At 40.3% G+C, this 24,476-nt stretch overlaps 1 protein-coding gene across 5 annotated transcripts in view; it reads right to left on the bottom strand.

Moving 5' to 3' along the window:
- The window catches only part of FNDC3A (fibronectin type III domain containing 3A), a 162,626-nt gene that overhangs the window by 63,482 nt on the left and 74,668 nt on the right, over nt 1–24,476 (bottom strand). Inside the window, exon 1 of one of the 5 annotated variants that reach the window (XM_004577486.4) lies at nt 1,182–1,287. The exons of the other annotated variants lie outside the window; for them this stretch is intronic. Coding sequence (XP_004577543.2) covers nt 1,182–1,188 — 7 coding nt within the window. The 5' untranslated portion in view covers nt 1,189–1,287. Of the gene's footprint in view, nt 1–1,181; nt 1,288–24,476 lie in introns of those variants that run through there. 5 annotated transcript variants of the gene reach the window in all.

The raw sequence follows: 24,476 nt of genomic DNA, 5'->3' as shown, positions 1-24,476 counted from the left end.
ACAAACCTAACATAAAATAAATCAGCAGCAACTACATTACTATTTGCAGTCCAGGAATAATAATGATTAACTCCCTTTTCTCCTAAGTAAATATTTTATTTCAGCAAGTAGACTAAATTTTCTTATCTTGAGACAGAACAGGTGGTAGGTATATAGTTAGATTTTTTTTTTAATAACTCACTGGTAACTTAACTCCTACCTAAAATACTTATGTGAATTAACATTCAGTATTGAACACAAAAAATCTCTACTTGCAAACAGAGTAAATACAAATATCAGTGTTTAGAACTATGATTTTTTAGCACATTTTTGTTGTCATTTGTGTCTTTAATAACATATGCTAAAGCTATGCGTAAAGATGTACATATTTGGTTTTATTTTCTTCAAAAAACACTTCTGATTTAGTGAGTTCTAAAATAGTAACTACAAACTGACACATGTATGCAGCGAGAGAAATTCTGTCACAAAGAAGGTTTAATGAAACTGTCTGTAACAGATTTAAACACACACCTGGCACAGAAGTAGCTATACGTTAACAACCGTGGATCACCTAGCAGCCTCTTTAGAATCTCTATGATTTGAGATAAATATACCCTTAAATTACGAAGCCATTCATTACTTTTAAGGACGTATTTTCTTTTCCAAAAACCCACAGTAGAGGAAACAATCCTATTCACCAGCTGTCTTAAGAAATTTGAGAAGCTCTTCACACCAATTCTTTAAAAGCACCATTAAATGACTTAATAATATTCTATCCAGGATTTGGGCAAGTTATATTCTTCATTTTCTTTTTGCTAATATGCATTCAAATTTTAGAGTTTTTTTAAACGACAAATTTTATTTTAAATTCTTAAAACAACAGGCTGCCGGCGTGCTACACCTTCTCTTCATAAGCAAGCTTTCACAATGGCTTCCAAATAATACGATGGAAATCTTCAGATTTTAGTTTTAAAAAGAAAAAGCAAGTAAAATAAAGGCCGTGATGGAACAGAAAATTAGCCTAACTTTACAAAGAGCCTAATCTCTTTATAACGACAGGCCAACAATTTAAAATATTTTAAAGCGCGATTACATTTGGCACCTACTTTAAAAAACACACACAGCATGATTTCAGATTAGTACAAAGATTTCTATGCTTTAAAGTAAAGGCAAAATATTGAAAAACAGTCACCAAATCTTACCACTCATTTTGTTTTTACAGTAGCAGCAGAAATCAAGAAAACCCAACAAGGAAACAGCGTAGTACACGTTAGCAGCTTTAATTGGAGAACGGTTTCGCCCTTTTTTTTTTTTTTTGCTGCAAAGCTGTAAGAGGAAAAGATCCTTTGACCGAGTCATGTGATAGCTATCATGTGACCTGCAGTGAACCGCGGAAAGAGAGGGGGTGGGGAGGGAAGCAGCCGTCCGTGCTGGCAGTGCTACTGACACAGAAAGTGATTCAGTGATTTCTACTGTCGCCGCTCTGAACTTCAACACTTTTCAGACTTTGTTCTGAACCAGCTCGAAAGCTCGCCAAATGTTCTCCTACAGAAATGTACATCTGATGTAAAATGTTTCTTTGTGTTCACTTTCTCTAATTATTACCACAGGCACTATCTTCCCATTTAATACTTCATTCAACCACCGTGCTGTCAGTCGCTACTTACATTTGGAAAAACCACACAATTTATCAATTTAAGCGATCAGTCTGAAATGCCATCATATAACTCAATCAATTCTTCACAGCCTATACATAAGAAATGGCCACAATACACACAGAATTGAGTATAGATTATAGGATAGGCAGACATGTTTCTCCACGGTGGGATTTAGGTTTCATGCTGGTGTTTGCTTCTCACACTAATAAAGGCTATTACTTTTATTACTGATTTTACTTCCCTTTCTCACAGTAAAAGAAAAACAAAAGGTTTAACTGGGGGGCATTAATGATGCTGCTTAGTGGATGGCACTCTCACTGATGTATGTGACAAGCTGTGGTGTGCAATGAAGCTCTCTCCAAGAAGCAGTGATTGGGAGGGGGAAGGTGGGTTCTTTAGGGAGTGTTTTATTACTTTATGGTGCTAAGTAAGTTCAGAGGAAATTGACTAACAGTAAATACAAACACATAGGCAAAATTTAAAGCTTCAAGTACACTGGTTGACAAACAGTAAACGACAGTTATTTGAAGTAAAAGTATGATCACCATGTATTTTTTAGAACAGTGCTTTTGTAGTATGAAGTATGTACCAGGCGGCATTTGGAAAGTTTTTACTTGTATTAACTCACTTGCCTCACAGTGCAACGAGGTAAATTACAGGTAAGGAAGCAAGTGAGAACAGTTCAGTTAACACACCGTGAGCACACAGCAAGGCAAATGGAGGAAGATCTAAAGACAAGGCTACACTTTTTAAAATGTGTGAATCATCTCAAAGATCTTCCCTCCCTAAAAGGTGCAGAAAATCTGGCAAGAGATAACTGCAGCAATTGGTCTCAACAAATACAGGCCAGACCCCTCCAGAGGAGGTAAGAACATACAGGACTACTCTTACAAATGGGGGAATGCATGGCAATTAACTTCTAAATCCCCATTAAAATGCAGGTCTGCCAGAAGAGCAGATGAAAGTCTCCTGGTCTCCTCAGAACCTGCTGGTAACTGTTTGACTCATTCTATCTGGAAAGCCAATATGCCTCTGATCTTCCATCCCTAAACAAAGAGCAAGCCCCTGCAGCCTGATTTCTCACTCTGGCTCCCATCCACACACAGCCGTGTTTCCATTTCTTAAACTGATGAGCTCCTCAATCCTTTCCCTTGTGCCCACTATAGTATTTGCTGAATTATAAATTGTACATTGTCAACCCCTCTCTCTCTCTTTTTTTTAAACAAAACATCTGTTCCCGTGCTGCCTTTAGAAGAAACCTGGATGCTTCTTAGGACCCCTTATTCCACTGCCCTTGGAGGGCTGGGGTTTCCTGTTCTCTCCTGCAGCAGTTAGCAGTCTTCAGAATCCCCGAGGCTGCTTCCCACAACCCTCATGCCTTCTTCTTGTCAAAGTTTTTTTTTTTTCCCCTTGAGATTAAGGTGTTTATGTGCACACCACTTCCCCTTTTCACTGCTGTCACAATGACCAATTGCCATTCAATTTTCTGGAAAAAATTATTATTATTTATTTGGAAGGTAGAGTGCCAGAGAGGAGGAAGAAAGAGAAAGAGAGACCAACCTTCAATTTGTGGTTCACTTTCTAAACATTCACCATATATATCCAGAACACTTGTTTTATGAGAAACCAACATGCACTCCTATGCTCATAGCAGCACAATCAGTAATTGCAAAAACATGGAAGCAACCAAAATGCCCATCAACAGAGGATTGGAAAAGAAAGCTATGGTTCATCTACTCCATGGAATACTACTCAGCTATTAAAAAAAACAAAATGCAGTTCTTTGTGGCCAAATGGGCCAAACTGGAAATCATAATGCTAAGGGAAATGAGCCAATCCCAAAAGGTTAAATACCACATGTTTGCCTTAATTTAAGATAATATGATGTTATGTATAACATGTTATGTTATGAATGTTATATGTTGTGTATAAACTAAAATTGAAATGTAAGTGAGGTGGTCATAGAAGGTGGCTAGGAACTCGCATATACTTTTAACATACTGGTTACTCATTACTATGTCAATTAATTCCATAATGATGTAAATTTTTGCTGATGGTATGTTGGAGCTTTTAATTGATCGGGATGATACTCTGCTGGCTCTGTCTTCAGACCAGAAAGGGTATAACTAAGAAGCCGTTGAACTTGACTGGACAATAAGATGCTGGACTCTATGTTTGGTATACGCTTGCAATGGGGAAATCTCAACTGAACTTGAGCTGTGGTTATGCAACAAGGTGGAGGAATCCACCATGGTGGGAGGGTTTGGGGAGGGGTGGGGAGAACCCAAGTACCTATGAAACTGTGTCACATAATACAATGTAATTAATGAATTAAAAAAAATAAATAATAATAATAAAAAAATGAAAAAAAATAATAATAAAAAAAACATTCACCATAGCCAGACATGGGTCATGATAAAGCTATGAGCTAAGAACTCCATAAGAGTCTCATGTGAATGGCAGAAACTCAAGTGTTTGGATTGCTGGTCACTTTTGCAGTCTACGCAATAGGAAGTCTGATCAGAAATGAGCAGCCTGGACTTGATTAGGCACTCCAGCATGGGATATAGATGCTTCCAGCAGCAGCTTCACCGATTGTGCCACTCAGTAAAAAATGTATTTATTTCTTTGAAAGGCAGAGCAACAGAGAAAGAAGGGGAAAGATCTGTGTTTTTTTTCCTCAAAAGCCTGTGACAGCCTGGGCTGGAACAGTATAAATCCACTGGATCTCTCATGTGCGTGTCTGGGACCCAAATACGTGGGCCATCATCTGATGCTTGCACATTAGCACCAAGCAGGATGGGAAGCAGAGGCAGGACTTAATACCTTGTGCTTTGATATGGGCTATGAGTCTCCCATGCAGTGGCTTAACCCACTGTGCCACAATGCTCACCCTAGTTCTTGATTACTGTTCAGCCATTTTCTACATCCCAACTGTTATCCAACAGCCAGTGACTTTCATATCCAGAGCCTAGGCTTAAAACATTTTGAATCCTTTTTTTTTCATTTTGTATTTATCAACAGGTTCAAAAACATTTTCTGAAATCTACTACAGAGACTCCAGGATTTCATCTCTGAAACCTTATACTTTAATGTTTCACCACCAAATCTCTAGCGTAATTTTACAACATTATTTTTTTCTCAGAGTGATCTCCCTTTTCCTGATCCAAAACCTCTTTCATAGCCTACCTGATTACTTTTTTCTATGATCTTTATCTTTCTCTCCTCTGAAAATCTCCAATTTTTACCACGTAACTGCCTTCTCTTCTACCCAAACTATAGGAACCAAACAGTTGTCAGGTATCTCCAACCTCAGCTTCAGCCTTGCTCAGTAATTACTTCAGAAAGCTCTCTCTGGGTCAGGAACTCAGAGTCCTCCCCAAACAGATCTCAAACATCTCCACAGAAAACTGAAACCTTTCAAAGTTGCTTATAAACTTTTCTCAGTTCCTTCTTCTATGTCTAGGAGCATTGTCACTTTACTAAATATAAGACATTTCCATTTCTACTCTTGGTCAATCTATTTATTGAAATATATTTTAAAATTTTAAATTAGTCGAGACACACAAATTTGGGAGCCGGGAACTCCATCTGGTCTCCCACATGGGTGCAGGAACCAGCTCCCAGTGCCGGCACAGCAGAAAGCTCCAGGCAGGAGCTGGAGATTGAAACTGACCCACAGTACTCTGGTGTGGGACGGGGCACTGCAACCACTAGGCTACACACCTGCTTCCTCCACTTCTTCTTTTTTTAAGTTTGTTAATTTTTATTTATTTGAAAGGCAGATTAGAGACAGCTCAATCTTCCACAACAGCCTACGCTGGCCCCGGGTGAAGGCAGGAGCCCAGAACTGCATCCAGGTCTCCCATGCTGCTGACAGGAACCACCATATGAGTGCCTTTCAGAAAGTGCCTCAGCAGGGAAGCTGGATCAGAAGCCGAGGCAGGACTCTAACAAGGCATTTTGAAATGGGATGTGGGCCTCTCAAGCAATGGCTTAACCCACAGTGTCACAACACCTGTCCCCATTTGTATTATTGATCTGGATTCTCGTCTGGAACTTTGCTTCACTGTCATTTCTTCCCTGTTCAGTACTTTTTCACCTTCTTTTGTTCAGGTTCTACGTAAGCATGGTAAATTTTGAAGCATAAACTACCCATATTGCCCAGATCACTAAACTCACATGAAAATTATACTTTCTTTCTGTGCCTTGACATGAACAGCAACCTCTCATTTCAAAATTAGTATCAACAGAGTCTGTTTCCTGGTCTCAAATTCATTTTTACATTGTTAATAAGATTTTATTACTCAACATTTGATTCATACAAAGGAAAATACAAGTCATTGGCCATTCTAAAGTGATTATCTAAAATGCACTAGTCCTGCCACGAAAACAGACCACATTTATATTTATTTGTTCCTTCCCCATCACCTTGTGCAACTCATGTCTCCACTGTCCTGAATAAGAGTTCACTGTTAGATTTTCTAACAATGAACTGTATAATAGAGGCTATATACCCAGAAATGAAGACACTTTCCAGTATGAATTTGTACTCCCAGAGAAGTAGTTAAATACACCTCAAAAATACGATGCTGATATTTTGTCACTGTCTGTACCTTCAAAGCCACTGTGTATGTGGGTAGCAGAATATTGAAACTGTGACTCTTGCTTGTGTACTGCTGCAATAAAATGTGGGATGGAGAGATGGGAGCAGAGGTGGGGAATGAGATGGAGGAGGAAAAGGGCAGAATCCCTACACTTACAAAACTGTATCATGGAAACTAATGAAAATAATTTTAAAAACAAAAATCATATAAAGTATCAAAAGCTATTTTGCTTGCTTTTATATTTTAAAAAAAGATTTATTTTTATTGGAAAGTCAAATATACAGAGAGAAGGAGAGACAGAGAGAAAGATCTCCTATCTGCTGGTTCACTCCCCAAGTGGCTGCAATGGCTGGAGCTGAGGTGATTTGAAGCCAGGAGCTTCTTCCGGGTCTCCCATGGGGTGCAGGATCCCAAGGCTTTGGACCATCCTCAACTGCTTTCCCAGGACACAGGTATGGAGCTTGATGGGAAGTGGGGCAGCTGGGACATGAACTGGTTCCCATATGGGACCCCAGCGCATGGAAGGTGAGGACTTTAGCCACTAGGCTATTGTGCTGGCCCCTGCTTTTGCATTTTATTAAAATTACATAGTATGGTCTTACTAAAGTTGGTTTCTATGTATTGTATTTCTAAGATTTATCCCATGTAATTTCCTTTTTTAAAAGATTTATTTATTTTTATTGAAAGGCAGACATGCAGAGAGGAGGAGAGGAGAAGATGTTCTGTATGCTATTTCACTCTCCAAGCAGATGCAATGGCTGGAGTTGAGCCAATTCGAAGCCAGGAGTCAGGAGCTTCTTCCGGGTCTCCCATGAGGGTGCTAGATCCCAAGGCTTTGGGCCTTCCTCAACTCTTTCCCAGGCCACAAGCAGGGAGTTGGATGGGAAGCGGGGTTGCCAGGATTAAAACCAGCACCCATCCCACTGGCATACATGTGGCATAGGTCAGGGGCAGACCGGGCTGAGTCAGTTCATGTCATACACTGGTAAATCCGAACACCAGAACAGAGTGTGGGTCGAGCCGGGGCTGGTCGCGACAAAACCAGTGCACACTATGGAACGCTAGGGTGAGGTTGCCTGTCCTGGATTTGACTGCAGCACCCAACCAGCACATGAGAGATTCAGGAAGGGAGGGGCAGAGCCGGCGGGGGGATTAAGGGGCTGGTCCCCTTGCCAGACAGCTACTCCCACTGGAGAGTTTGGGCTGGGAAGGGGACAGACCAGACTAAGCAAGGCGGCAACACCTGTGCGCTGCATGTGGAATGGATCAGGGAAAAGCCAGGCTGGGCGGATTATTCCTGCTGGTGCAAGCATAAATTAGAGTGGGTGAGGGATGTTTGGGCTTAACTGCAGCATCAACTGACAGAAGCTGGCACTGGGGACTAATTCTGTCAAGTCAAATCACAGAACCACCCGAAGAGTGCATAAACTGGGACTGAGAGAGATCTGGGAGGGAAATAGTGGATTCCCCCCTCTTGGGTCACTACTCCCGCGGGAGGGCATGAAAACTAAGACGGGGGCTGGGGTGGCTAGACAGATAGGCACTCAACAACATCCGTGAGGGCTGGAGAGCTGAGTTGGTTAGATGGAACTAAGCTTTACTACCCACTGACAAGTACAAGAGCCAAATAGGATGTGGGACAGACTGGACTAGTCTGCTATACATACTGGCAAACCAGGGTAGGGGGCGGGCCTGGTGGGGATTATTGTGGGTCGCCCCAGCTGCAGCTCTCACTGGTTGATGCGGGGGCCGAGTGTGTGCTGGGCAGAACCAGGCTGGACTGCAACACCCATTGGTTCCAGTGGAAATCAGGACTGAAAACAGAACCAACCCAGCAATTGAAACCACCAGCTGATCATGGTATGGACTGTGCCGGGCCCTGTGCTTGCTAGAACATACAAGAATCTGGTCTGGGAATACCTCAAAGTTTCTTTGGAGATCTCCCCAATCGAACTGCTGGACTCAGAACCCTAGCCAAGAAAAGACAGAGGAAACAGCAAGTCAATCAACCACCTCAGCTATATGTTGGCAGCGAAATACTGGGCAAATGAAGACTCTATGATGGACTGTGTCAATTAGTGGACGACCTCATCGAGTGAAACTGGCAGCGATTCATAACTGGAGAACTATTAAAACCATTTGAGCAAGGATCTCAGAGCATGCCCCACACCCGGGACTTGGGGTGGGTGGGAAACTGGGTGGGGCTTCTCCGTCAATACCCCCCTTTACCTCAGATACATGATGGAAACAGGAAACGGTATGGACATAATACTATTACCCATTTCCCTATATCCCCTGAACCTTTTTTTTTTTTTTAAAGATTTTGTATTATTATTGGAAAGCCGGATATACACAGAGGAGCAGAGACAGAGAGGAAGATCTTCCATCAGATGTTTCACTCCCCAAGTGAGCCGCAACGGGCCGGTATGTGCCAATCCGAAGCCGGGAACCAGGAACCTCTTCCGGGTCTCCCACGCGGGTGCAGGGTCCCAAAGCCTTGGGCCGTCCTCTCCTGCTTTCCCAGGCCACAAGCAGGGAGCTGGATGGGAAGTGGAGCTGCCGGGATTAGAACCGGTGCCCATATGGGATCCCTGGGCGTTCAAGGCGAGGACTTTAGCCGCTAGGCCACGGCGCTGGCTCCCCCCCCTATTTTTTTTTTTTACCGTAATTAACTATGTAAAGATTGTCAACAAAAATACAATAAAAAAAAAAAAAAAACCAGCACCCATGTGGTATCCTGGTGCGTTCAGGGTGAGGACTTTATAGCTGCTAGGCTTTCACGCTGGGCCCTATCCATGTAGTTTCATATAGTTGTAGTTTCTTCACTTCTATTGTTCCTTCATATAAATAACCACAAACTGGTTCATTCTGCCACTAACTTTTTTTTTCATTTTTCATTATATTTTTGACAATCTTTACATAGTTAATTACGGTAAAAAGGTTCAAGGGCTACAGGAAAGTGGGTAAGACTATTATTTCCATATTTTTTCCTTCATGTATCTGAGGTAAAGGGGGATAGTGAGGGAGAAGCCCCAACCAGTCTCCCACCCACCCCAGGTCCCTGATGTGGGGCATGCTCTGAGATACTTGTTCAAATGGTTTTGATAGTTCACCGGTTATGAATTGCTGCCAATCTCACCACTCCAATCACGATGAGGTCGTTGAAGAATCCACTCATTGACATAGTCCATCATAGAGTCTCCATTTGCCCAGTATTTCGCTGCCAACATTTAGCTGAGGTGATTGATTGACTTGTTCTGTCTTCTGCCTTTTCTTGGTTAGGGTTCTGAGTCCGGCATTTCGGTTGAGGGGATCCCCAAAGAAACTATGTCTGAGGTGTTCCCAGACCAGATTCTTGTATGTTCTAGCAAGCATAGGGCTGTGCACAGTCCATTGCCCTGATCAGCTGGTGGCTGCAATTGCTGGGTTGGTTCTGTTTTCAGCCCCGACTTCCACTGGAACCAATGGGTGTTGCAGTCTAGCCACTAACTTTTGGTTTCTTCACATTTTTGTTGTTGTTTTGCTTTATTTACTGTCATCAATTTACCACTGACTTACTGACTACAACAAATGCCAAATATGGTTCTACACATTTTGGAGGTATCAATAATGGAAAATGGATAAATACTCCTGCCTTTATAGAGTTCATATTGGGACAAGAAAATAGCAACATGACAGGTAAACCATGTTCAAATAGATCATACAGTTTGATTGAAGATGACAAAAGCAATGACATAAGAAAAAAAAAAGAACAAGTAATGAGGATTCTGAACACTGAGATAGCTGGTGGTAAAGAGGGGACTGAGGACTGCAATTTGAAGCATGGAGATCAGTTTAGGCCTTACTGAGAAGGCGACATCTGAGCCATATGGATGTCTGAAGGAAGTCTTATACACAAAGGAGAAATTACTACAAAGGTTGGAAGGTGGCAGCATGACTGACATGTTCAAGACACAGCAAGCAAATCAGCAGCACGAGGGACGGGGAAAAAGGACAGGGTGGCAAACAGGGAAATGAAGAGTGTCAGACCGTGCAGTTACTGTAAGGACTGTGGTTTTTCAAAAATTCATTAGAAAGGAGAGGGAGAGAGGGAGGGAGATAACAGGGTGGAGGAGAGAGAGAGAGACAGAATGAATTCATGAATAATCACTACAGGATAGCTTACTCCCCAAATGCCCACAGTGCCTTGGGTTGGGCAAAACTGAAGCCAGCAACTGGGAATGAAGTCCAGGTCTCCCATGTGGGGAGCAGGAACCCGGTTACTTAAGCTCTCACGGTTGCCTCTCAGGTTTGTATTAGCAGGAAGCCAGAGTTAGCAGCTGGAGCCAGGAATGAAAACCAGGAACTGTGATATGGTATATGGATTTCATAATTGTAGCCTACACGCTGATCTTGCCTTTTGCTTGAGTGAAACGGGCAGTCATTTCTGGATTTTAAAACACCAGCCTAGAATACTAAATCCACATAAAACTTAAAATCAGTTGTTTCCCATATTTTTAGTAGTCCCTATAGACTGAAAGTTTTACCACAAGATAAAAACCTGAAAGTAAACTTAAACCCTCTCTTTTCCCTCATCTCTCTCATCAGTGAGTCAGAAGCTGGGAAAGTTCTGACAGTTTTGTGTCTCAAGCCTCTCCATGCTCTTTCCCATCCAGTGCCACTGCCGTAACAGCACTCAGCTCTTACCAGGAAGCATTTTCCTAATGGGTGTCCTCTGCCCTGGTATCCAGCAATCAATACATCTCTTCCCTCAATGCTAAAATACCTTTACAAATGTGTGTAACGAGCAGAAAGCTGGAGTCATGACCGGGGCCAAGCAACATACTTTCTAATGTATTTGAAAAATGAGGGCCCAGCGGCATGGCCTAGCAGCTAAAGTCCTCGCCTTGAATGCCCCAGGATCCCATGTGGGCACCAGTTCTAATCCCGGCAGCTCCACTTCCCATCCAGCTCCCTGCTTGTGGCCTGGGAAAGCAGTCGAGGACGGCCCAAAAAGCCTTGGGACCCTGCACCCACGTGGGAGACCCGGAAGAGGTTCCTGGTTCCCGGCTTCGGATAGGCGCGCACCGGCCCATTGCGGCTCACTTGGGGAGTGAATCATAGGATGGAAGATCTTCTTCTCTGTCTCTCCTCCTCTCTGTATATCTTACTGTAATAAAATAAATAAATCTCTCTAAAAAAAAAAGAAAGCTATGGTTCATCTACTCCATGGAATACTACTCAGCTATTAAAAAAAACAAAATGCAGTTCTTTGTGGCCAAATGGGCCAAACTGGAAACCATAATGCTAAGGGAAATGAGCCAATCCCAAAAGGTTAAACACCACATGTTTGCCTTAATTTAAGATGACACGATGTTATGTATAACATGTTATGTTAGGTTTGTTATACGTTGTGTATAAACTAAAATTGCAATGTCAATGAGGTGGTCACAGAAGGTGGTTAAAAACTCGCATTTACTTTTAACATATTGGTTACTCATTACTATGTCAATTAATTCCATAATGATGTAAATTTTTGCTGATGGTATGTTGGAGCTTTTAATTGATCGGGATGATACTCTGCTGGCTCTGTCTTCAGACCAGAGAAGGAATACCTAAGAAGCCGTTGAACTTGACTGGACAATAAGATGCTGGACTCTATGTTTGGTATATGCTTGCAATGGGGGAATCTCAACTGAACTTGAACTGTGGTTATGCAACAAGGTGCAGGAATCCACCATGGTGGGAGGGTTTGGGGAGGGGTGGGGAGAATCCAAGTACCTATGAAACTGTGTCACATAATACAATGTAATTAATGAATTAAAAATTAAAATAAATTAAAAAAATACAAAATATTAAAAAAAACTAAAAAAAAAAATAATAAAACAAGAAAAATGAGTAGTTAATTACTTGGAGACAGGGACTGTGTGAGACAAATTTAAAGTTGTAAGAGCTGATTTTTTTTCTACCAGCAAGTAGATACGAAAAACTATTTCTTAATATTGTACTGAAATAATAATTCAGTAATTTGCATGTCTCAAAATTGAAGAGGCAGATTTATTGAGCTCAGCGAAAATTGGTTTCATACTATTGAGACACAAAGGGACAAGGATATGTATTTCTCTTCCACTCTCTACCAATTTCTATCTAATTTTTCAAACAAAAAAGACAGAAGCAACCTATGCTGGCGTTATTAAATCACTTCATAAGCAAACAATATTGTTAACTATAAGAGACAGGAGGTACTTAACTTCTGAATAAAAAAAAATCTTTTAAGTTGAACAAAATACTGACTCTGACCACAATTATGACCTGTATTGTTACAGTAACATTGAGGAATAGTTTCTGACTAAGGATCTAAGTAACATGTGCTAAATTCATGCAGCTTAAATCACAACTAATACAGTCAAGGTCAAAGAAAGGTACTAAGGGAGGGGTTCCATTGCTGGGGAGTGGCCGACAATTATGTATGCAAAGAATTTCATGAAGATAGGGAAGAGTGAAGAACAGAAATGAAATTCTAACTCTGGACACAAATGTCTTTTAAGTCTTTTGCATTTGCTTCACTCTTTACCTTTCAAGTGTCTTAGTAACCCTGCAGTATGGTCACATACGTTACTATTTTCTTTTTCTTTAGTTTCCCTCCTTATTTATATATGCTAACGTAGCAAACAAAAATCTTAATCTATATGATGCATTACAAACAGGAAGCAAATTTTAGAATGCTCCCAAGGCTGGACACACTTGGGACTGATAAGAGTATAAGAGTGGGGTCTGGTGTAGTAGCCTAGTGGCTAACCTTGCATGCATTGGGATCCCATATAGTTGCTGCTTCTAATTCCGGCTGTTCTGCTTCCCTTCCAGCTCCCTGCTTGTGGCCTGGGAAAGTAGTCAAGACTGGCCCAAGCCTTGGGATCCTGCCATCTGCATGAAAGTCTCGGAGAAAGTTCCTGGGGCTCCTGGCTTCAGACTGGCGCAGCTCTGTCTGTTGTGGCGGCTTGGGGAGTGAATCAACAGATAGAAGATCTTCCTCTCTGTCTCTTCGCTGTATATCTGACTTTCCAATAAAAATAAATAAATCTCAGAAAAAAAAAGTGTAAGAATGTCTGGATGAGGTGAGAAGATTCCATATTAACCACAGAATGAGCAATAACTTACTTTGTGCTCTAATGTAGTTGGCCCCAAAACATCTGAAATTTTGTGTCAGTAACCTGAAAAACAGTTCTGGGACTCACTAACTAATGATTACTGGCAAGTAAATATACTAAAAGGAAAAACATTAAACAGAGAATGAGTCTATGCTGTGTTGTTACATCACTTAGTAAAGGATACTAAAACTTTAAAATTAGAGTACAAACAGTATTTTACTAGGTACCTTAACTGTGCTTGACCTACTTCTGGCAAGGATCAGGAAAACATAGTGGTTTATTCTGATTGTCTAAGTGAAAACTCAAAAGATGGACGAACTACTCACAAGAGATCAAACAAATGCTGGAAATACAAAATGGTGGTCAATGAAATCTATTATAGCTCATTTTATTGGAACCATTAATAATATTGCATCCGTTAAAAAAAACGATAAATCTTGGCCCAGTGTGACGGCTCAATGGCTAAATCCTCACCTTGCAAGTGCCAGCATGCCTTGTCCCGGCTGGTCTGCTTCCCATCCAGCTCCTTGCTTGTGGCCTGGGTAAGCAGTAAGAGGAAGGCCCAAAAGCCTTGGGACTCTGCACCCACGTGGGAGACCTGGGAGAAGTTTCTGGCTCCTGGCTTCAGGTCACCTCAGTTCTGGTTGTTGTGTTCATTGGGGGAATGAACCAGCGGCTGGAAGATCATTCTCTCTCCTACTCTCTGCAAATTTGATCTGCCTTTCCAATAAAAATAAGTAAGCCTTAAAAAGAGATAAATCTGAGACAAATGTTAACCTGATAATACACTACGACGAGTGGCATAAACTGAGACAAACTGGAACATAAGGTACCCTATTTATAAAGGGGGTGTTTATTTATAAAGGCTATGAAACACCTGACAACATTTATTCTAGAGTTTAATAAATTGGTGATTGTAATTTAAGAACCACATGAGGTAGGAAGTTACAGAAAAGAGGTAAGATCAAGGTCATTATTCATACTTATACATTCAGGCACTTTTTTTTTCTCTGAAAATTTATTATTCTTTTTAAAGTTTGGATAAAGTAAAATGTTCAAATTAGGGACCAAATACGATCCAGATCTATGGAAAACTCTGTCTATACTTAGATATCCTGCACATTTAGAAGCATGAATAATAAACACATTAAGTAGAATAAATCTGAAGAATGACTTCACATTATGGCTAGAATCTACCTTTAGTACCAAATGAAGGTTGCATATAAACTGAAAATTTGAAGTAGGACATGAGCTTATCAAGCACCTATTTCCAAACAAGAAGTAATTTTTAGTAATCTTGTTTAGGGAGTTGCAGCGACTGTGATATTAATGTGTATAGATGCAGCAGGTTTTGAACACTACTATTTTTAGCATCAATCTAATGTGAACAATGATGAATCACTCTTTATTATTCTAGTAGGAAATAGTACTTGGGATTTACTGCAGCACATTAGGTTAACTATGTCTCAACAACTGAACACCCACGCGTTGACATCACACAGGCAGTGATATGGATCAATGACGCAAATCCTGTCAGTTTCAACCATTAAGGCCACTGAAGATGAAAATAAATGCCCAAGTGACAGGACAAATTAGTCATCCACCATGCACACTGCATTAAATTAGTATTGTTAATGTTGAAAACAGTTGTTTTAGACTCTTTTACGTAATAGTTAAGCTTTTAAAATGTTAATTATAGATTTCCCATATAGCAGACTCTGTATTTAAGTTTCCATACAGCTTTTGTGCTTTAAGCTCTAGAAATTTAGAAGCATACTTGAAGGTTTTTCTAGCCAAATGAATTGGTTACCTGGAAAATAGCCTTTATGCCCAGGTTCCTCAATCTTCTGCAGAATACACCATATTCTATAATCAAGTATATAACATACTTTCTTGATGAATAATATTTAGATTTATTTATATTTCTTCAAGTGTCATTTTCCCCTTTATTTTTTTAATTAAATTTATTCATTAATCACATTGTGTTGTAATTACATAGAATCGGGGATTCTCCCCTCCCCCTCCCCCCATGGTGGGTTCCTCCACCTTGTTGCATAACCATAGTTCAAGTTCAGTTGAAATTCCCTCTTTGCAAGTGTATGCCAAGCATAGAGTCCAACATCTTATAGTCCAGTCAAGTCCAACTACTTATTGGGTAGACCCTCTCTGGTCTGAGGGCAGAGACAGCAGAGTATCATCCCGGTCAAATAAAAGCACTAACATACCATCTGCAACAATTAACATCGGTATGGAATTAATTGACATGGTATTGAGCAGTCAACATGTTAAAAATAAATGCGATTTCTTAACCACTTTCTGTGACCCCCCATTCACAGTTCAATTTTAGTTTATATACGACATATGACATAACATCCATAACATAACATGTTATGTTTAACATCATATCATCTTAAATTAAGGCAAACATGTGGTATCTAACCTTTTGGGATTGGTTCATTTCCCTTAGCATTATTTTCCCCTTTATTTTAATTTCAGAGGCAGAGCAGGCAAGAGCTCCGGTTTACGGGTTCGCTCTCCAAATGCCTGCAAGGGCCCCTAGATGGTGCTGAGAGCCAAGAACTAGATCCTGGTCTTTGATGTGACTGGCAAGATCCCAGTAACTTGACCCTTTGTGGCTGCTTCCCAGAGTCTGCAACAGCAGAAAGATGGAGTTAGGATCATAACTGCGCACAGAACTCAGGCACTCCAATGTGGGACATCGTGCCCTAACTTCAAAACATTTACACTGTTTATTTTCTAAAGACTTAATTTTTATTTATTTGAAAGGCAGAGTTACTGAGAGAGAGAAACAGAAACAGAGAGAGGACTTTCATCTGCTGGTGTATGCTGCAAATGACTTCGATGGCTGGGGCTTCACCAGGCTAAAGAGAGGAGCATGGAACTTCTTGTGGGTCTCCCTCGTTGGTGCAGGGGCCCAAGGAATTGGCCACTGTCCACTACTTTCCCAGCTGCATTACGCAGGGAGCTGCATTAGAAGTGGAGTAGCCAGGTCTTGAGCTGGAGAAGGTGATGGGTTTATTGGCTAAGCTACAGGGCCAGCCCCTTGAACATTTAGATTTATATCACTACACCATGTCCTTACAATTCACTGCAATTTCTAAGGTATTCTTCTACTGTTCCCTTCTTTGGTCCTTTCCTGTTTTCATTTTTATTAGTATTTTGGCACACAAAATATTAACGTCTTGCAGTTACACCAGGACTGGAAACGATGATTTATTATGGTTATTCACACAGAACACTTTAAAACATCTTCTCCATAAACATAGTCACATAGACGTGGAAATCTCCTTTCCCAGAAGAGGGACAGAAACTTCCCCCAGAGGCTTGCCTCAGAACATTTACATCCTACAGCAGCTTCTGAAGACAAATGAGGCCTGCACATTCCTTTGTTTCTGTGTTTCTCAATGACCATCACTTCCCAGGAGTGGAAAGCCAAAGAGAAACCAGAACTTAAGGATCAAACAAGCTTTTGTTCCAGCATCATTCCTGACATAGACTTAACTTGAAATCATGCCAAAAATGTTTTCCTTGCATGCCAAAACACTTGCTTTGGTGGGTTTCTTACAAAACTTGGGTTAAAAAATCATAAAAAGAGCTTTCTCTTACCTTAAATTTTTTTTGTTTTTGTTTTTAAATTCCTAATCTAAAAGACATTTGGAAAGCAAATTACTGACTGTGTTTACAGTTCTTTATAGGGATTTTCTCCTTTAAATCTAGTTTTTTTTTTACAATAAAAAAATGCTGCTTTACAGAAAAGTTGGAAACATGCTTATATTTTCACTGTATATCAGCTTTCAGGAGAAAACCAGATTATAAAGCCTTACTTTTCTAATCAGTTGTTTCCCCTTTATTTGGCCCTCCTCATTCCAACCTCTTCAGTGGAAGTCCCTAAAATGTAGATTAAAACACTTCTTGTGTTGATGGCATGCTAGATTGAAAAGTAGGACAAAATCCCACAAAGGCAAAAAAAGTTCTTTTTCCTTCTCATTTCTTTCAAGCTTAAATCCTGTCAGGCTGGGAAGCACAGCCTAGCTCATGCAGATCACATGTGATGTAATCATTACCATGTGATCTTTGCTTGTGGCTATGACTGTGATCCAAGGTTTGAGCTCTTCCTTAACCTTAATAACCTTACCCCTGAGCCATACAATATCTTTCCCCAAAGCAATCATTCTTGAAGTTTCTTATAAATCCTTAAGAGATGCTCTATGGACGGAAAAGCAATTATGTTTATTTAAGAAATACAAATGATGCCATACTATGACCTATCTGTATTTCAATATTGTTGAGATTTTTCCATACCAACAATGCAGAGATGCTTCAATTTTAACAGTTATGTAGTATTCTTCTACATAATAAATTCTAATTATTCACCATAATTTATTTAGCTATTTCCTTATTGACGTATTATTCTCAACATTCTACTGTCATAAAAAATATTGCAATGAATATCATTGTATAAATGTCATTTTACATTAGTGAATAAAATACAAGTGGGATTGCTGAGTCAGAAAATGTATACTTTTGATATATTATCAACTGTCATGAGACTTTTTACTTATGTTTATTCTTATCAACATAATATCACTAATAACTTTCAAAATATTTTTCTATCGAGGGCCTGGCACAGTAGCCTAGAAGGTAAAGTCCTCGCCTTACATGTGTTAGGATCACCATATGGGTGCCGGTTCTAATCCTAGCAGCACCGCTTCCCATCAGGGCTCCTGGCTTTGGATCGACACAGCTCCAGCCACTGCGGCCACTTGGGGAGTGAATCAACAGATGGAAGATCTTCCTCTCTGTCTCTCCTCCTCTCTAACTGACTTTCCAATACAATAAAATAAATCTTTAAAAACAATATTTCTTTATCTGAAAGGTGAAAACAGTATTTCAACTTTATTTATTTTGTGTTTTCTCTTGAGTAAGTCACAACTAGTACAGCCATTTATTCTTACTTTTCAGGGATTTCTTTCTAGTTCTTGCCCATGTTACATTGGATTTGCAAGGGTCCCTTATACTTAAGAAGTTAGATGTTTGTGATAAGTTGTGAATGGTTCTCCTAATGCTTTGTCCCTTACCTTTATGTTGTCTTCCTCCTCGATGTGGTATAAATTTGTTCTTGGATGTCAAGAAGGTGGGTTAGGCATAAGTGTTAAAATGTTAGAAGTTGAAAAGTACAATTTAAAGAGTATTTGAGGCTTCTGAAAACATGTACTACAAAAATAGGTTGCATAAGATGCTTGTAAGAAAAGGGTTTTGGGCCCGGCGCCGTGGCCTAGCGGCAAAAGTCCTCGCCTTGAAAGCCCCGGGATCCCATATGGGCGCCGGTTCTAATCCCGGCAGCTCCACTTCCTATCCAGCTCCCTGCTTGTGGCCTGGGAAGGCAGTTGAGGACGGCCCAAAGCTTTGGGACACTGCACCCGCGTGGGAGACCCGGAAGAGCTCCTGGTTCCCGGCATCGGATCGGCGCGTACCGGCCCGTTGCGGCTCACTTGGGGAGTGAATCATCGGACGGAAGATCTTCCTCTCTGTCTCTCCTCCTCTCTGTATATCCGGCTTTCCAATAACAATAAAATCTTTAAAAAAAAAAAAAGGGTTTTATGTTAAAGAGTTTTGAACATGCTACAAATTACAAATGCTTCTTGAAAATTCATAATGAATATGATTAACACTTAAAAGCACTGGTAGGAATGGGAGTATAGCCTAGTGGTTAAGACCAGTTAGGACACTCATATCCCATTTCAGTGCCCAGGGTCAAGTTCTGATCCAGCTTCCAGTTATGGCTTCCTGCACAGTACGTGATGGTTCAGGTAGCTGGGTCCCTGACCCTTATGTGGGACACCTAGACCTGTTGTTGCCTCCTGGTTTTAGCTTTGCCTAGCCCCTGTCTTGGTGGGCATTAGTGAACTTGCAGACAGCATGTCCTCTTTAACATTCTTTAAAGAGTTATTTATTTGAAAGGTGGAGCTAGAGAGAGAGAGAGAGAGAGAGAGAGAGAGAGAAACACGTTTCCACTCCCTAATTCATACCCTATAACGCAACAATGGTGGAAGCCATGAGCCAATGGCCAGCAGCTTTTTCCAGGCCTTCCATATGGGTGTAGGGCCTAGAAACCTGGGCCATCCTCTGCTACTTTTCCAGCTATATTAACAGGGAGCTGGACTGGAAGTGGAATAGCTGGGACTTGAACTGTTGACACATGGGATGCCCATATCACAGATTGACTTAGCTTGTTAACCAGGTACAATGCTGGTCCCAATAAACAAATATTTATCAGAATGTTATGTTATGCTCTCTCACCCATCTCTTAAATGTCACATGTGTCTTGTGACTTCAACTTTTTCTTCTTACTCTACATACCTTTCAAACCATTAGTTTGCTACTCCCATTCCAAATCTTTCTTACGAACAATGGCACTAAAATCAAAAGGTCTTCCAAATGCAACGTTTGCCAGAATAAATTAATCATGTTTCCTACTCAAGCTTGATTTTTTTCTTCTTTCTGTACTCCTTAGCATAAAGAAAGGCACTATCAATTACCTTTCTGCAAAATTAATGGTGAAATATGTGAAGATTATTAGTTTCTTCCTACGTCCTTCAGTCTGAGCTCCTGGGGTTCAGATATTACAACTACTTGGCTATTTCCCTGCTTAAAATGCTTCAGCAGTTTCCTGAACCTTTCTGGATGAAATCTAAAGTCTTTAGTGTGGCATATAACGGTGTTTATGATGCAGACAGTATTTCCGTTTTTGGTCTCATTTCAGACACTCTCCTTCCTACACATACTCTCTTCCTACCCTCTAATCTCCATGCGCTATTTCTTTTCATATGCCATTCCTTCTAAGATTTTTTTTAAAACAGATTTGTTTTATTTTTACTGGAAAGTCAGATTTACAGAGAAAAGGTGAGACAGAAGAATCTTTTCTCCAGTGGTTCAATCCTCAAAAGGTTGTGATGGTCAGTGCTGAACTGATCTGAAGCCAGGAGCCAGGGGCCTTTTCTGGGTCTCCCACACGGGTGCAGGGTCGCAAGGCATTGGGTTGTCTTCTACTCTTTCCCAAGCCACAAGCAGGGAGCTGGATGGGAAGCGGAGCAGCCAGGACATGCACAGGTGCCCATGTGGGGTCACGGTGGTTGCAAAGCGAGGATTATGGTATTATGCCGGGATTTGTAAGGTATTTTTTTCTCCTCTTCTAGATAACTTCGTTAAGCATCTGCTTTTCCTGAAGCATTAGGTTCTGAGATGTGGTCTAACTCTTTCAAGTAACTGTCAAGAATGAGTTGTCCTGAACCCGGTGCCGTGGCCTACTGGCTAAAGTTCTTGCTTTGAATGTGCTGGGATCCTGTATGGTTGCTGGTTCTAATCCTGGCGGCCCCGCTTCCCATCCAGCTCCCTGTTTGTGGCCTGGGAAAGCAATCGAGGACAGCCCAAAGCCTTTGGACCCTGCACCTACATGGGAGACCAGAAAGAGCTCCTAGATTCGGATTGGCCCAGTACCGGCCATTGTGGTCACTTGGGGAGTGAATCATTGGATGGAAGATCTTCTTCTCTGTTTCTCCTCCTCTCTATATATCTGACTTTGCAATAAAAATAAATAATCTTTTAAAAAAAGAGAGAGTTGTCCTTTAGGGCAGGGAAATATTTAGAACAGATGCTCTGCAGGGAAAGACTATATATTTATAGTTACTGTGCTTTCTGTGCAAGGCAAGGCACAAAGACACAAGGGATTCTAAAGCATTTAGACTAAAATGTACAATATTACAGTGTGATGGTATTTCACTGCAATGATAAAGACATTTTCTAAAAATGTGAAAAAATGTTTGTAAGGGGTCAGGTGTTGTGACTTGGGCAAATCTGCTGACTGTGATACTGGCAACCCATATGGCTAGCCTGTTCTTGTCATGGATGCTTAATTTCCCAACCAACTTCTTGCTTATGATCTGGAAGAGCTCGTGTCCTTGCCACCCATATCGAAGACCCAGGTGAAAGTCCTGGCTTCAGCCGGGCTCAGTCCTAGCCACTGTAGTCACTCAGGGAGTGAATCAGGCATTGAAGACTTCTCCCTCTCTGTTTCTCTCCCTCCCTCAATAACTCATTCAAATAAATAAATAAATCTTAGAGAAAAAATCCAGATAGTTAATAATAAAATGTAGCAAAATAAGATGTCAAAGAATTTTGTTAAAACATAAAGAATAGAAATTGAACTTAAAAAACTATGCCACAGTGTCAGGCCTTAGTTCTTTAATTAAAAAAATGATTTATTTATTTGAAAGGCAGAGTTACACAGAGAGAACAAAGTATGTGTTCATTCTCTAAATGGCTGGGTGGCTGGGGTAGGATCAGGCTGAAGTTAACAGCCTGGAACTCCATCCAGGGTGCTGGATCAGAAGTAGAGCAGCCAGGACTCAAACTGGTGCTCATATCGGCTGTTTGCATTTGAGGCCATGGCTTAACTCACTCTGTCACAATGCTGGACCTTGAATCAGCACCTTTAAATAAAGTTACTGCACACATTTTGGGATCAGAGAGCTATGCTAAAATTCGCAAATAGTTAATTCACGTCTGGAGCCACAGAAAATTGGATACACAGCTGCAAGGAAACCCCTCCCACTGCTATTACAATGTTATTTCAACACTCTCACAGCTGTGACACTGGCACATTTGAGTGTGGCTTAATAGAATGTCATAAGTACATGTCAAACTTTCAAAAACACAGAAAGGAACTTTCTGAGAAATAAAATTATACCTAATATTTGCTGCCATAACAGAGGAAAACAAACATTTTGAGCACAAATCCTAGACAAGTTAGAGAATGATTTCTCCATTTCTATCTAGGTAGGTACTAAAATTACAACTAACATGTTGTTGCACAAAAAAGAGTGTCAGAAAAAGATTTTTTTGGTTTCCTGGGATATTTTCTGCAGATGGAACAAAGGGTATGCAAATCAGATTATACAACTACATGGTAGTTTCTTTATACCTTTATATAAATAGTCCTCTAAAAAATCTTATACTAGCTTTGCTTCTGGGGAGAAAAAATAAAAAAGTTTATTCCTGGGCTGGCATGTTTAATGAATATTCTCCTGAGTTAAACAAAGGTGGTAGCAGTTCCTATAGGTTGAATGAACTTAGGTACATCTGTGTGATGTGGTTGCCTTTCTCATCAGATCATACTGCACAAACTACCTTTGTGGAGCCCGGTTTTTATTTTTAATAAGGAAGATCATCTTTCAGACAGTCTTTTGTAGAGTAAAGAAAGAACAAGCAGGTCTATAGGAAGTACATCATCTTCTATAAAAAAATTAAGTTGGTTTATCCTGACATTTGCCCTGGGTTGACAAAATCCTCAATGTTTTAAGAGTTTCTCGCTTTAAATTTCTTATCTAAAAATAGAATTCTTAAAAATAGAATTCTTACATTATCTAAAGAATATGTACTCATAAACTTGGCAGTTCTATTTAAAAATTTTTACTAGTGTAAAAATCCACATATTTGCACCAAAAATTACTGTATATTTTCCTTTGAGCTTAGGAGCTCAAAGTTTTTTTTAAAAAAATTACAAGTTTTATAAAGTTAATCCAAATAATTTACAAGGGGCTAAACATGACTTCTAGTGACTTATATGTCAAAATTATCAAGTTATACAGAAAATACAAAGAAAGCCCTTAAAATCCTACTATATGAGAAGAAAATGTACAACAGCTATTTTCTATGCATCTGCATTCATTTAAGGTTTCTTAACTAAAAAAGTAAATATGTTAATATCATGAATTACATGTAAGCAAATAAAACACTGTAATCTTCCATTTTTAGAGGAAAAAATGCATAGGACAAGATGCATCCTGTGAGCGTCCTCTAAAAACATTTCTAATTCCTGGGCTTGTGTGGATGTTCCTGCTAAAAGCTTCCACAGCTCTCTTCCTGCTATTTCTTACTATAGTCCTTTTACTGGATTCTTTCATCACCTATCTTCCTTAAGAGACAGGAAACTTCATGGGACAGATACAATCCATTTTGCTTATCGCTAAATCTCCAGTGTTTGGGAATAATGATTATTTAATTTATTTTTAAAAAGATTGGGGTTAAAGCTAACCTCCAGGCCACATTCTTCTAATTTTTTTTAAAGATTTATTTTTTTTTTTTAATTGGAAAATCAGATATACAGAGAGGAGGAGAGACAGAAAGATCTTCTGTCCCATGATTCACTCCCAAAGCGACTGCATTGGCTGGAGCTTAACCAATCTGAAGCCAAGAGTCTGGAGCCTCTTCTGGGTCTCCCACATGGGTACAGGGTCCCAAGGCCTTGGGCCATCCACGACTGCTTTCCCAGGCCACAAGCAGGGAGCTAGATGGGAAGCAGGGCTGCCGGGATTAGAACCGGAGCCCATATGGGATCCCAGTGCATGCAAGGTGAGGACTTAAGCCAATAGGCTGCCGCACCAGGCCCCAGGCCACATTCTTGATTCAGCAACAGACTCAACTCAATCTTCTATGTAATCTACAGCTACAGCACAACATAGCCAGTATTAATATTTAGAGTGAAGGGATGGGCCATCAGCCTAGAGGTTGTACAGTATAAGATGTCCAAGTTGGCTCTGGCTCCTAGCTCCAGCTTCCTGCGAGTACAGATCCACATGAGGCAGTCAGGGTCCTAGATTCCTGATACACACGTGGGAGACCTGGATTGGGTTCCCACCTGGTTCTAGTTTTTGGCCCTTTCAGGGGACATCTGGGCTTCTGGATATGGCCTTTGTCTCTCAAAAAAGATACTTTTAATGATGAAGGAAACTGAAGGTTGAATAATTTTCAATATACTCTTTATTATGGCTGAATAAATATTTTCTGTAAATGAGTTAGAATATCCTGTAGTTAAGTTAAAATTTAACGTACACATATTTTATTGTTCTAGTTATTAACTCTAATATGACCATCTTTAGCAAAAAAAAAAAAAAAAATCAAGACACCAACTGATGAAGACTTTCCCTTAAAACTTAGGAAGGTAAACAAATGGTGTTAATAACTATTCCTACTTAGAATAATAATAGTCTTTTTCAAGTATAGATGAGAAAAGAACCTTTTTCTCT

Source organism: Ochotona princeps, chromosome 12 (genome assembly GCF_030435755.1).
Source record: "Ochotona princeps isolate mOchPri1 chromosome 12, mOchPri1.hap1, whole genome shotgun sequence".
Taxonomy (NCBI): Eukaryota; Metazoa; Chordata; class Mammalia; order Lagomorpha; family Ochotonidae; genus Ochotona; species Ochotona princeps.
This window is presented reverse-complemented; position numbering and strand designations above follow the sequence as displayed.